Source organism: Prionailurus viverrinus, chromosome A2, assembly GCF_022837055.1.
Source record: "Prionailurus viverrinus isolate Anna chromosome A2, UM_Priviv_1.0, whole genome shotgun sequence".
Lineage (NCBI taxonomy): Eukaryota > Metazoa > Chordata > Mammalia > Carnivora > Felidae > Prionailurus > Prionailurus viverrinus.
This window is the reverse complement of record NC_062562.1, coordinates 14,235,961-14,248,011: the sequence shown is the minus strand read 5'-3', so window position 1 is coordinate 14,248,011 and position 12,051 is coordinate 14,235,961. Positions and strand designations below refer to the sequence as shown.

Below are 12,051 nucleotides of genomic sequence, written 5' to 3'. Positions count from 1 at the left end.
CTCTTAACAACCCCACAGCACACAGCAGCACAGGAAAGGCTTCCTAGGTCAGTCTCTGATGCTCCACTCCCCCCCCCCCCCCCCATGCCCTGCTAGGAAAGTGAAAACAGGGCCCAGAAACATCCTTTACAAAAGACTCCTTCTTGAGGTGCAAGTAAAGTGCAAGTGTGATCAATCACTACGAGTATTAGTCATGGGCTCCGCGCCTGGTCCTGCCATGACTAGCTGCTTGACCTAGGACGAGATGCTCTAGACTAGTTCCCTCCTCTGTTAAAAGAATGGACATTGAATCAGAAGGCCTCAAAGGTGCTGCTCTAATTCTACAGACCTGTAAATTGAAACAGCCGCAATCATCTGCAACAATGAACAGTAGCTACTACCTGAGTGCCTTTACCACATAGGAAGTGATGTGCCAGCAAATGCTACACAGTTGACACATTTAATTTTCAAAATAACCCTGCAAGAGAGCTTTTTATCATTCCATTTTACAAATGAGGAAAGAGGCTGAAAGATGCTAAATGGCCGGCTCAAGGCCACAGCCGATAAGGAGCACCCGAACCCCACGCCAGACCTCGTAACAAGTCCACGTGGCCTCCTGCGTTCTAAAGGGTCTCTCCACCGTGCAACAGGAGTGAGCTCGGCCTCCCTGCGAGGATGCTGGCTATACCAGTTGGTCCTGTTGATGAAGAGGACTCTGCATGCAGGGAGGCCACAAGGTGACAGGCTTCCCCACCATGGCTTTAAAATACCACTTCTCTGGGGAGCGCCTGGGTGGCGGGGTTGGTTAAGCGTCTCACTTTGGCTCAGGCCATGACCTCATGGTTTGTGAGTTCACGCCCCGCCTCAGGAGCCTGCCTTCTGTTTGTCTGTCTGTCTGTCTCTCTCTCTCTCTCTCTCAAAAATAAATAAAACATTAAAAAAAATAAAATAAAATACCACTTCCCTGGAAAGACCTAGTCACAACCCTTTGTCGTGACATGCCCCTTGTTCCAGGATGGGACTGGGAGGGGGCCAGAAAACTGGGCCTCACCAGGTATTGCCTTTCCAACCTTTACATCACTCTCTGTCCCCTGGGGAAGGCTCTATGGGAAGGGCTCAGGTGACAAATAAGAGATAAACAAAAAGCTACAAATTTTTCTGTTCAAGCATGCATAGATTTTTTTTTTTTTTTTTTTTTTTGGATAGGAAAAGAGCACTGGGATGCCTGGGGGGGCTTTGGTAGTTAGTTGAGCATCCAACTCTTGATTTCAGCTCAGGTCATGATCCCAGGATCATGGGATTGAGCACCATGTCAAGTTCTGCACTAAGCATGGAGCCTGCTGAAGAGTCTCTCTCCCTCTGGGGCACCTGGGTGGTTCAGTCGGTTAAGTAGCCAACTTGGTTTTGCTCGGCTCAGGATGCGATCTCTCGGTTCATGAATTTGAGCCTTGTGTCGAGCTGTGCTGACAGTGTGGAGCCTGCTTAAGATTCTGTGTCTCCCTCTCTCTCTGCTCCTCCCCTGCTCAAGCTTGGGTGCTCTCTCAAGATAAATAAACTAAAAACAAAACAAAACAAAAAAACCTCTCCCTCTTCCCCTCCCCCACTCACCAGCATATAATAAAAAATACATATATAAAACAAAAACACAAAAAAACACCTAAGAGAATAAGAGAAAAACAAACCAAAAAAACCCAAACAAATTAGTCTATGAATCACTGCACCCACAACTTTTCTTTTTTCTTTTTTTTTTTAATCCAGCATTCCTCATAAAAGGCTTAAAAATCACCCAAACCTGCTTGGCCTGGCTCAGAGCCAGAGGCCGGACCAAAATACTTATTCTCTGGTAGTATTCAGAAGCAAAGGAATTAATCCCTGTGTGAACATTTAAACAGGGGCCGCCCTGAAGTGAAAGCTCATTCAAAAACTCAACAGAGACGTCAACATGTGCAGGACGACACCACCAAATGGGGCCCTGTCCTTCTCTGCCGAGGGGGCGGGGTGGCTCCCGGGACTTTCCAGTTGTTAACTCGCAGTTGGGTGTGGCATGGTGGGGTCCCCTCCAGCCTCTATTTAAACCTCTCCTGTCACATACCAGCTTTGCGACCTTACGCAAGTTAGTTCCTCAACAGCTTGGGGTCCGTCCGTCCAGAAAGGGGAACTGACCCCAACCTTACAGAATTAAGGAGAATCCAGAAGCCAGGAGTCATTTCAGGGGACCCTCAGCGCCGTGTAACACGCAGAATGCCCCCTCCACAGTTCCCTTCCCCTGTTCTGGGGCACGTATCAGCTCACCGAATCCTCGAAAACAACCGTGGAGAGAGGTTACTGACGAGGTCCCTGAGGCACCAGTCTCGCTGTTTGTGACAGATTGGAAGGACAGGTGACTCCACCCAGAGCTGCTTTCCTCACACCCAGACAACCCAGTCCTATGGCTCCCTAACCGAAGCTGAAAGTGGGCTCTGCTAGCCTAATGTGCTTGGGGAGGTTCACACTGTGTCCTCAGTGATGTTAACCCCCTCCACCTTGCTCTGACATGTCCAACACCTCGGACGTGCTAGCGAACGGTAGCTGGAACGCCACCCCTACTGGAACACGACCCCACTTAGAAGGACCACATCAGATCCAGCTCTGCAGGCCCCGCTCAAGTCACCGCAGGCAAAATCAGATGTCGATCCTCATTCCCCCTCCAAGCCTATTTGAGTAGTCCTGCATTTTCTTGCAAGGGTGGGATTCTGTTCACCTTGTAAAGTGCCTGAGCGCGGACTTTCCGTGCCATGGGCCTGCAAATGGAAAGGGCATGGGGCTCCAGATCAAGAGCCCTGAGGGCTGGCTCCAGTTCTGCATGGCCAGGTTGAGCAGCTGAGTACCGACTGCTCAATCTTACAGCTAAAGACCTGTCTCAGCCCTGCTTCCCCTTCTGTGCTGCTCCTCCAGCGACGCTGACGAAGAAAGCTAGAGCCACAAGAAAAGAAACTGAAACCATCAGCTGAGCTACACCTCCCTTCAACTGCCAAGAAAAATTCCATAACATGGCTTTGCCAAAGCCCCAAGGGGAATGCGTCCTGGTGGGGCTAATCCATTGCTAGGGTGGCCTAAACCTATGGAGTCCAGTTTAACGTCCAGGTCATGGCCAGAGCACCAGTAAACAGACCTCTGGAAAGCCTATCGTGTCTACTGAGCCCACATGACCGAGTCACCATCCACCCCCAACAGCCCGAGCCAATGGTAGGTGCTCACAACCCAGAGAGCAACCAGCTCCTCTGGCATGAATCATATTCTCTCCTTGGAATGTGATCTCTGACCTGGGAAATACTCAAGAAGAAGGGAGTTAAAGAGGAGCGGACACGTCAGGTGTGGAGGGAGGCTGGAGAGGCCACACAGAAGAAAGGCAGGGGGCGGGGGTTGGGGGAGGGGTCAGATTATACCAAGATGAAGGGAAGCTAGACAGCAAATGGCTGCAGAGAAGGGATACGCTTCGGGACAGAGAAGGGGAGGTGTCGCCAGAGACATAAAGACAGGCAGACAGTGCAGACCATGTGATCCACGCTGGAGCCCATGGGATGTGGTGCCTTGGAGCTCCCTAGGGACTTCCTAGCCCTTGCCACAAATCCCCTTTTTTAAAAAAAATTTTTAATAATGTTTTTATTTTTATTTTTGAGAGACAGAGAGAGACAGAGTATGAGCAGGGGAGGGGCAGAGAGAGAAAGAAAGACACAGAATCTGAAGAGGCTCCAGGCTCTGAGCTGTCAGCACAGAGCCCGACACGGGCCTTGAACTCACAAGCCGTGAGATCATGACGTGAGCCGAAGTTGGACGCTTAACCGACTGAGCCACTCAGGTGCCCCAAATCCCCTTTCTCTTGAGATAATTCAATCATCTCTAGCCTTCCACGCTGAAAGAGCTTAAATCTCAATAGCCACAGCCTGAACCCCTAATGGGGTCACTGTGAAGCCTGGGGCTACAGTGTGTATGGTTTGGGACAAAGTCATACTTCTGATGGAGAAAACAAACTTGAAAAGGAGCCAACGTTTCTTCAGGGTTGACCACACGCCAGGCGCTGTATATTTTGTCATCTCATCATTCCTCACAACCCCATTCGGCCCCCAGATGGACATGTTTTCATTTTACGTGTGTGTGCGTGTGTGCAGGTGGGGGAGGGGGGTTAGCTCCACTACTCAGATAAAATCTCTCTGGCTGTGAATGGCAGAGCTGGGAAAGGAGCCTGCAGACACAGTGGGCGACCACGTGACCTCAGGCAGGCGGGAGCAGAGACTCCACGGCAAGCTCTCAGCTGGACCAGGCCAGTGGTCTGCCCAGGGGCCAATGTCTGCTGGCTGCATCAAAATCTCCCAACATTTTATGACAATGTCCATTCCCGAGCTCCAGCCCCAGAGGTTCTGATTCAGAAGGTCTGGGTAAAGCCTGGGAATCTGTACTTTGTGGCTGAGTAAAAGGTACTTCCAGGCGTCAGAATCACTGGGCTGTGACGGAGGTCAGCGAGGTCTTCTCATGAAGAAAACACACCTCTAGCCAGTGAAGCAAACTCCAAAGGGGACAAATCCTAGATTCTGCAAATTCTGAAATCTGTCCCCCAGTTCCTGAATATTGTAAACAGGGAAAAAAAACAGCTTGAGACACAAGTTAGTAACACAAAAGCTGTACAAGAAAAGGCAAATAGGGTTCTAACGGAACTTACAGCCAATATGGAAAAAATACTGCCTGAAAAGATAATAATATATGTCATACACTTTTTAAAGTCTAGAAAAATGGTACAGGGGGTGGGGGGTGAGTCAGAACTTTCCCTCCTCCTTCCTGTTTGCTCACATGCTTCCAGATGAAAAAAAAAAAGAGAAGTAGAAATGGGGATTCTCTCTGGCCTTTGTTTTCAGATCCTTATTTAAGGAAGGGAAGACAATGGCTTTCACTGCAGGAGGAAAGCAGCATGAGGATCTGGTATGGGCTCTGCAATCAGACAGATCTGGATTTCTGTCCTCGCTCCACTACACACTTTCTGCGTCACCTTGAACAAGTGACTTAGCCTGTCTGAGCTCAGTTCTTCATCTACAACGTAGAGATAATACTATTCACCTTCAAGCCTGTTTCAAAGATTCAGTGACATAAAAATCATAACATGTACCTAACAGGGGTGCCTGGGTGGCTCAGTCGGTGAAGCATCTGACTTCGGCTCAGGTCATGATCTTGCGGTTCCTGAGTTCGAGCCCCGTGTCGGGCTCTGTGCTGACAGCTCAGAGCCTGGAGCCTGTTTTGGATTCTGTGTCTCCCTCTCTCTCTGCCCCTCCCCCGCTTGCATCTCTGTGTGTGTGTGTGTGTGTGTGTGTGTGTGTGTGTGTGTGTGTCTCGCTCTCTCTCAAAAATAAAGATAAAAAAAAATTATAATATGTACCTAACAAAAGTGGGACATCCCAGCCTTCAAGGGTGAGAGGCAACCTAACAGAAACCAGTCCAATCGTATACTAAGAATATTGATGGATCAACCTTTCCATTTTTCCTGCCCCACTCCCTCAGATCCATTCTCCATCTTTCTCAGCTCTCATCTGTGCACCACGCTGACTCCTTCCAAACTGCATCACCTGGGCTCCCTTTACTGGCTTGTGGCTGGGTTTGGTCAATGAAAGGTCGAAAAGGAGGGGAGACAATGCTCCCCGCTCCCTATCCCCAGCACCCCTAATTGGTACCACATTTCTGACAGCACCTTCATCTACCCAAGCCTACAATTTCTGTTGAGCAGTCATTCCTCCACTGTTCCAATTATCACTAGCATCTGGTAACACAACTGCCTCCTTTGGCCCCCTTCAGCCCAGGGGTAACATCTACTCCCTGGTTGCTCATCTTTGGGCTCCCTGGTCTCTCTTATTGATCCTTGAACCCCCCCCCCCCCATAGCATTATCAAGAGTGATATCATGAAAGTCTCCTGAATTATCTGAATGAGGTTCCGTATTCTGCCAGGACCTAATGATTCATCTTGCTTGCTCTCAAACTGCTCTCTCTCAAGGGTGCCTCATCCTCCCAGTGGCCAGCTTGAGCCTGTCTATCCATTCCCTCAGGAAGGGACGGTTTCTTATAGAGAGGAACTGTAATCCCAGGATCTAAGAGGTAACCATATTCTTTCTAACACATGGCCTGAGAAACAGAAAGCCACTCTGAAGACAGGTAAGAACAAAGCAAAAGCATAAAAGCAGCAGAGCAAGGAAGAGCCTGAAGATGACCTTGAACTCCTGGAGAAACACTTGTAACCTTCTAATACATACTTTTTTTGCTTGGGCCAGTTAGTTGGTTACCATTACTAGCAACTGAGTCCTCAACACACATTGCGAGGTTAATTTCAACTGCTTCTAACCACCACCAAACCAGGATGAAATACCCCTAAGATAGTAAAGGAATCAAAGGCTGAAAAGAAAGGGATGACAGAGGGGCGCCTGGGTGGCTCCATCGGTTAAGCGTCCGACTTCAGCTCAGGTCACGATCTCGCGATCCGTGAGTTCGAGCCCCACGGCAGGCTCTGGGCTGATGGCTCAGAGCCTGGAGCCTGCTTCAGATTCTGTGTCTCCCTCTCTCTCTGCCCCTCCCCCATTCATGCTCTGTCTCTCTCAGTCTCAAAAATAAATAAAAGTTAAAAAAAAAAAATTTAAGGGGCGCCTGGGTGGCTCAGTTGGTTGAGCAGCCGACTTCGGCTCAGGTCACGATCTCGCAGTCCGTGAGTTCGAGCCCCGCGTCAGGCTCTGGGCTGATGGCTCGGAGCCTGGAGCCTGTTTCGGATTCTGTGTCTCCCTCTCTCTGACCCTCCTCCGTTCATGCTGTCTCTCTCTGTCTCAAAAATAAATAAACGTTAAAAAAAAAAATTTTTTTTTAAATTTAAGAAAGGGATGACAGAAACTGAAACTGACCACACTGAACCAAAGGTGAAAAATTAAAAAAACGAGTAGGTCTATATAGGTAAGGGCAAGAACAGGATTCCAGCGAGGCACTACTGGCACTCAAAGACCAAAACAGAAGTTGGTCAAAAGACAAAACAAAAGTTGAGGTGATTTAAAAAAAATTAACTCAGTCTTTCTTTTTTTCATGTTTATTTTTTATTTTTATTTTTTAATGTTTATTTTTGAGATAGAGAGTCAGAGTGAGAGGAGAGGGGCAGAGGGAGACACAGAATCAGAAGCAGGTTCGAGGCTATGAGTTGTCAGTACAGAGCCCGAAGCAGGGTTCAAACCCAAGAACTGCAAGATCATGACCTGAGCCGAAGTCGGATGTTTTACTGACTAAGACACCCAGGTGCCCCAAAAGTTGAGGCGATTTTAGAACTGAGTCGGTGGAAGCTCAATCGCTTGCCTTCTGACCTTTATTCAGATGGTATAAATTCAGTTTCCCTCCTCCATAAATACAGCAATTTTGTGGCCAACGTTAATAGTCCTTACGAAGAGATTTATTTAAAGTCAGTTACTCTGTACGGCTCTACCATATACAGAACAGACCATTTAACAATTGTGGCCCTAATATGTTCATGGTACTGGTAAGACAGAGGTTTAATTTTAAAAATGAAAACAATGTCCAACTTACCTCCTTTTTAAGAAATACCCTACTCAACATCACTGAGTATCTACTAAGTGCTGGACACTGGCGAGGTTTTAAAAGTACCATACAGGGGCGCCTGGGTGGCGCAGTCGGTTAAGCGTCCGACTTCAGCCAGGTCACAATCTCGTGGTCCGTGAGTTCGAGCCCCGCGTCAGGCTCTGGGGCTGATGGCTCGGAGCCTGGAGCCTGTTTCCGATTCTGTGTCTCCCTCTCTCTCTGCCCCTCCCCCGTTCATGCTCTGTCTCTCTCTGTCCCAAAAATAAATAAACGTTGAAAAAAAAAATTTAAAAAGTACCATACAGACAAATCAACAGATTATTACCTCCCAAGATCTATGATGGAGTGACTGAGCCTCTAAAACTCCTAGATCAGGTTTCTAGCCACCTCTGCAACCTAATCTCCCACCACTACCCCCAGCCCACCCCTGTGGCTCCACACTTTCTCCACCTGAAAGCCTGTGGGTGGGTTCAGCGTCCCTTCCTCCTGCAAGGCTCAAACCTACTTAATTAATTCTTAAGCGTACTGAAAGCTCAGTTCAAATACTATTTCCTTAGGGAAGCTTCCCCTGACTTCCCAGACTAGATCAGGTCCCTGATTTTTTTCCCTTCACAGCTATCAGTACAATTTTACATACAAACACACAAAGAGATCTATAATTTCTGTCTCTTCCTTCTGGCATGGGAGCTATATAAGGGCAGACTCCTTCCTATCCCTTGAGTCTAGCTCAGTTCTAGGATGAATGAATGAATACTGAGTCCTGAAAATACACAGGAGGGACACTTGACATAGATTAGGGGAGCAATTCCACCTCCTTAGGGAAGCCCTCCGAACATCACAGACCAATATTGTATAGCTCCTTTAATCTCCACAAACTATACCACTCCCTTAGCAAACATCTTATATTCCATTGCCTTTACTTTATTCATCTTTGGAATAATAAAGGAATCAAAGGCTGACGGAAAGGGGACACCAGGAATTAAATTCGACCCTATTGGACCAAGAGTGAAAAGTAAAACACAAAATGATTAGGTCTCTATGGGCAAGAACAGGACTGTGGTGAGGCTTGGCCCAGACATCTGGGGATGTGTTACAGATAAGGTACATCTGGGTAGGTTACAGATAAGGTCACACTTGGCTTTCCCTGGTAGTTCATTAGGCCCAACATTCTCCAACTCTGACTCTGGAGAGGTCAAGACCTGGGACCGAAGACTAACCACAGAAGATCTGACTATAGTTACAGCTGCCTCTGGGAATCTCAGACCTCCACAGCAGAACTAAGGCCACCGGCTGTAAATCCGCCCTTTTTTTTTTTTTTTTTTTTTTTTAAAGTAGGCTTCGCGCCCAGCGCAGAGCCCAACCCGGGTCTTAAATTCAGGACCCCGAGATCAAGACCCGGGCTGAGACCAAGAGTCCGGTGTTTAACCGACTGAGCCTCCCAGGCGCCCCTCCGGTGGGCGATTTGTATTTTCAAAGCGCTTTCACTTCAGTGTCTTCTCTCCCTGTGCTTCCCCACCACGAGGTAAGGAACAGCGGGCCAGAAGCCCACCGCCAACCCCCATTTCCTAGTAGAGAAAAGCGAGGCTCAGCCCAGTGATGCGACGCGCGAGAGCTGAAGAGTCTGTCCCGGGGGCGATGCTCCCTCATTGAGAAAAGGCCTCAGGGACTGCCCACCCCTTCCCATCCAGGTTTGGAACCTTGTACACGCGGAAGGCTGCAGGTACGCACACAGTCCTAAGTGGACGCTCGCCGTGGGGTCCTGAACACAACCGCATCGCGCGTTTCGGGCGGCACACGCCGGCCGCCGTGCTTTCTAACCACAAGGTAAACCCAGCCCGCCGCCTGGCCGCCGCCTCCCGAGCGAACCGAGGGCGCGCCGAGACGCGCAGGGCCAGGGGCACCCGGGGCCTGACGCCGCGGCGTAGCTACCTGAACGCCGTGCACGATATACACCTTCTCGGCCTCGCTCAGCGCCACGGACGCCATGCTGCCGAGCCGCCCCGTTCGCCGCACGTCATCGGCTCGCGTCGCTCCCGCGCCGGCCGCGCCCCCCCCCCCCAACCCATGCGCTTGTGCGTCATCAGCCGGCGCGGCGGCCGCTCCTGCAGCCACCGCTGCTGCCGCCACCGCCGGCAGCTCGATGGGCTTCTCCTGCGCGCCGCCCCGTGTCTGGACGAGTCCAGGAAGCCGCGGCGCCTCGTGCCGGGGAGCCATCGCTGCAGCCCGAGGCCGGGTCCCGGGTCGGGGGCTGCAGGGGGAGGCGACGGCGGCGGCGGTGGGAGCCCCACCGGGGGCCTGGGACTGGGGAACTGCCTCCGGCTTCACGGTCAGTGGGGAGGGGGAACTGGGGTTGAGTGAAAAAGGCTGGGGTGAGGCCAGAGGCGTGGGCCGGGGCGGGAGCTTAGGACTTGCAGTGGGAGAGGCGCGCGTCGCAGTTTGCTGGGAGCTGGAGTTGAAGTAGCAGGTCGTGCGTGCGCGCGTGTGTGCGTGTGCGTGTGTGTGTGAGAGAGAGAGCGAGAGGGAGAGAGAGAAGAGAGACCGACCCCGAGTGAGGGGAAGCGGACGTCGTGATTGTCCTGAGGGGCTGTCTCCTTGCTCTCCTCCTCTCTTCCCCCCACCTCCCGCCCTCCCTCCTGCGTTCCCCTAGTCCCTAGAATGGTTGAAAAGAAGAGACGATGAAGCCCTCTTTACTTCCTTCTCGGTGGGAAGGGTCCGAGCCAGAAGTGAGTGCCCATTAGTCCCGAGGCGTCCTACACCCCAAGGATTCCACCTCCCTGCCGGCTCTCTGGGGCTGACCAGACGCACACCCAGAACCTTGCGGGATCCCCCTTGTCCGGGGTGGTCGCTGGAGCATTCTCCCAGAGGAGGGGGCAGAGTCTTGGTAACCGGCGCTGGCGAAGGACACAGTGCCCAGCCATCTCCAGCGATGGCTGGAAGCTCGGCCTAAGGGAGTGATCGCTGGGAGCTGTGGACTGTTGCCCCCCGCCCCCGCCCCCCCCCCCCCCCCCGCCGAAAAAAAAGCCAGACCTGGCGGTAGCGAAGTAAAAGTATGAGCCTTAGATATCCAGAAAGGATACCTGCAAGGTGAATATAGGGTCACTGAAGGAGCCCGTTAAGGTGAGGCAGATAGGGTTTGTACAGATTTTAAAAAGGTTATGTGGATAAATGGGGGAAAGTTAACCCAAAGTGATTGAAGCAAGGGGATCTGATGACTTTTCCAAATGTCCCTCTTCTAAGGAGCCTGCCTCCCTGTTCTCAAAAGCGAAAGTACAATAACCCTTGACAGCTTAATCATCTAAAGAATGTATTTCTCAGATAGTAGCTTCAGTACTGTTTCACAGATTACTGAGAACTTACTATGGATGGGCTTTGTGCCAACCTTGGAACACCAAAACAAATAAAACACAACTTCTGTCCAGAGAAGCTCCCCAGGCAGAGGGAAAGGCTCTGGGTCAACCTAACCACAGGACGTGGTTAAGAGCTATGATGGTGGCACCAATGAGCACACTGGGGTTAGGGAGGTGGGTCAGAGGAGGGTACAGGGAAGAAGGACCTGCCCATACTCTTAAGTTCTAAACTGCTGAGTTCCAAAATAAATGATCACTTCTTAGTAGACTGGACATCAGTTCTTTCTTATGTCTCTACATAGTTCTCCATAGGTGCACTTATAGGGAAGACATCTCACATGGTTGGACTTTGCCCTTCAGGGAAACAGGGAGAGGTGAAGCCGAAAGGGTTTTCTTCTGAATGAAAGTGCAGGTGCCCCACCTGTTGTGGCACATGGGGATCTTTTTGATGAGGTAACAAGGGACTGCTGATGTTAGAGATGATATTTTATTCTAGAAGATTGCTCAGAAAGTAGAGACCCTGGACATAGAATTTTAGTAGCTAGGATATCTAAGAGGATTGAAGGTTTAAAAGGTGGCAGCAAATGGACAGATCAGAAAAGACAGAAGGGGGGCTCAGTCGGGTAAGCGTCCAACTTAGACTCAGGTCATGGTCTTGCGGTTCGGGAGTTGGAGCTCTGCATTGGGCTCTGTGCTGACAGCTCTGAGCCTGGAGCCTGCTTCAGATTCTGTGTCTCCCTCGCTCTCTGCCCCTCCCCCGCTTGGGCTCTGTCTCTCTCTCTCTCTCTCTCAAAAATAAACATTAAAAAAAATTTTTTTAAAAAGAAGGAAGAGTCTGAGTTGGATACCATGGAATCATCTTTATATAGAAATCTTTCAACAGGTCTTTAAAAATATAGAACATAGATTTGAACCACTCCCCTGACAATTGGCTAAAGTTTCCTTGCTGGAGAAGGGTTGCCATAATAATATTATTATGATATTAATATTATGAATGATGTCTGACACTTTAGGCTGACTAGGTGTGAAAGGTGTAAACAGTGGAATGTTTATTTTAAATTCTCTACTGAAACAACGGCACCTTCACTAATCATTCTATTCCAATGCTTCCAAAACATTTTTTATCACATTGGTTGTGAC

General features: G+C 50.0%; 2 protein-coding genes across 2 annotated transcripts in view; one reads left to right on the top strand and one right to left on the bottom strand.

The window, feature by feature from the left end:
* EXOSC7 (exosome component 7) overlaps window positions 1–9,600 on the bottom strand; it is a 36,735-nt gene extending 27,135 nt beyond the window's left edge. Inside the window, exon 1 of the mRNA XM_047845099.1 lies at window positions 9,494–9,600. Within this exon, the coding sequence (XP_047701055.1) occupies window positions 9,494–9,550 (57 nt within the window). The 5' untranslated portion in view covers window positions 9,551–9,600. The remainder of the gene's footprint in view (window positions 1–9,493) is intronic.
* A 152-nt stretch (window positions 9,601–9,752) lies between these two features.
* ZDHHC3 (zinc finger DHHC-type palmitoyltransferase 3) overlaps window positions 9,753–12,051 on the top strand; it is a 60,412-nt gene continuing 58,113 nt past the window's right edge. The window contains exon 1 of the mRNA XM_047826953.1: window positions 9,753–9,890. The gene's annotated coding sequence lies outside the window, so the exon portion shown is untranslated. The remainder of the gene's footprint in view (window positions 9,891–12,051) is intronic.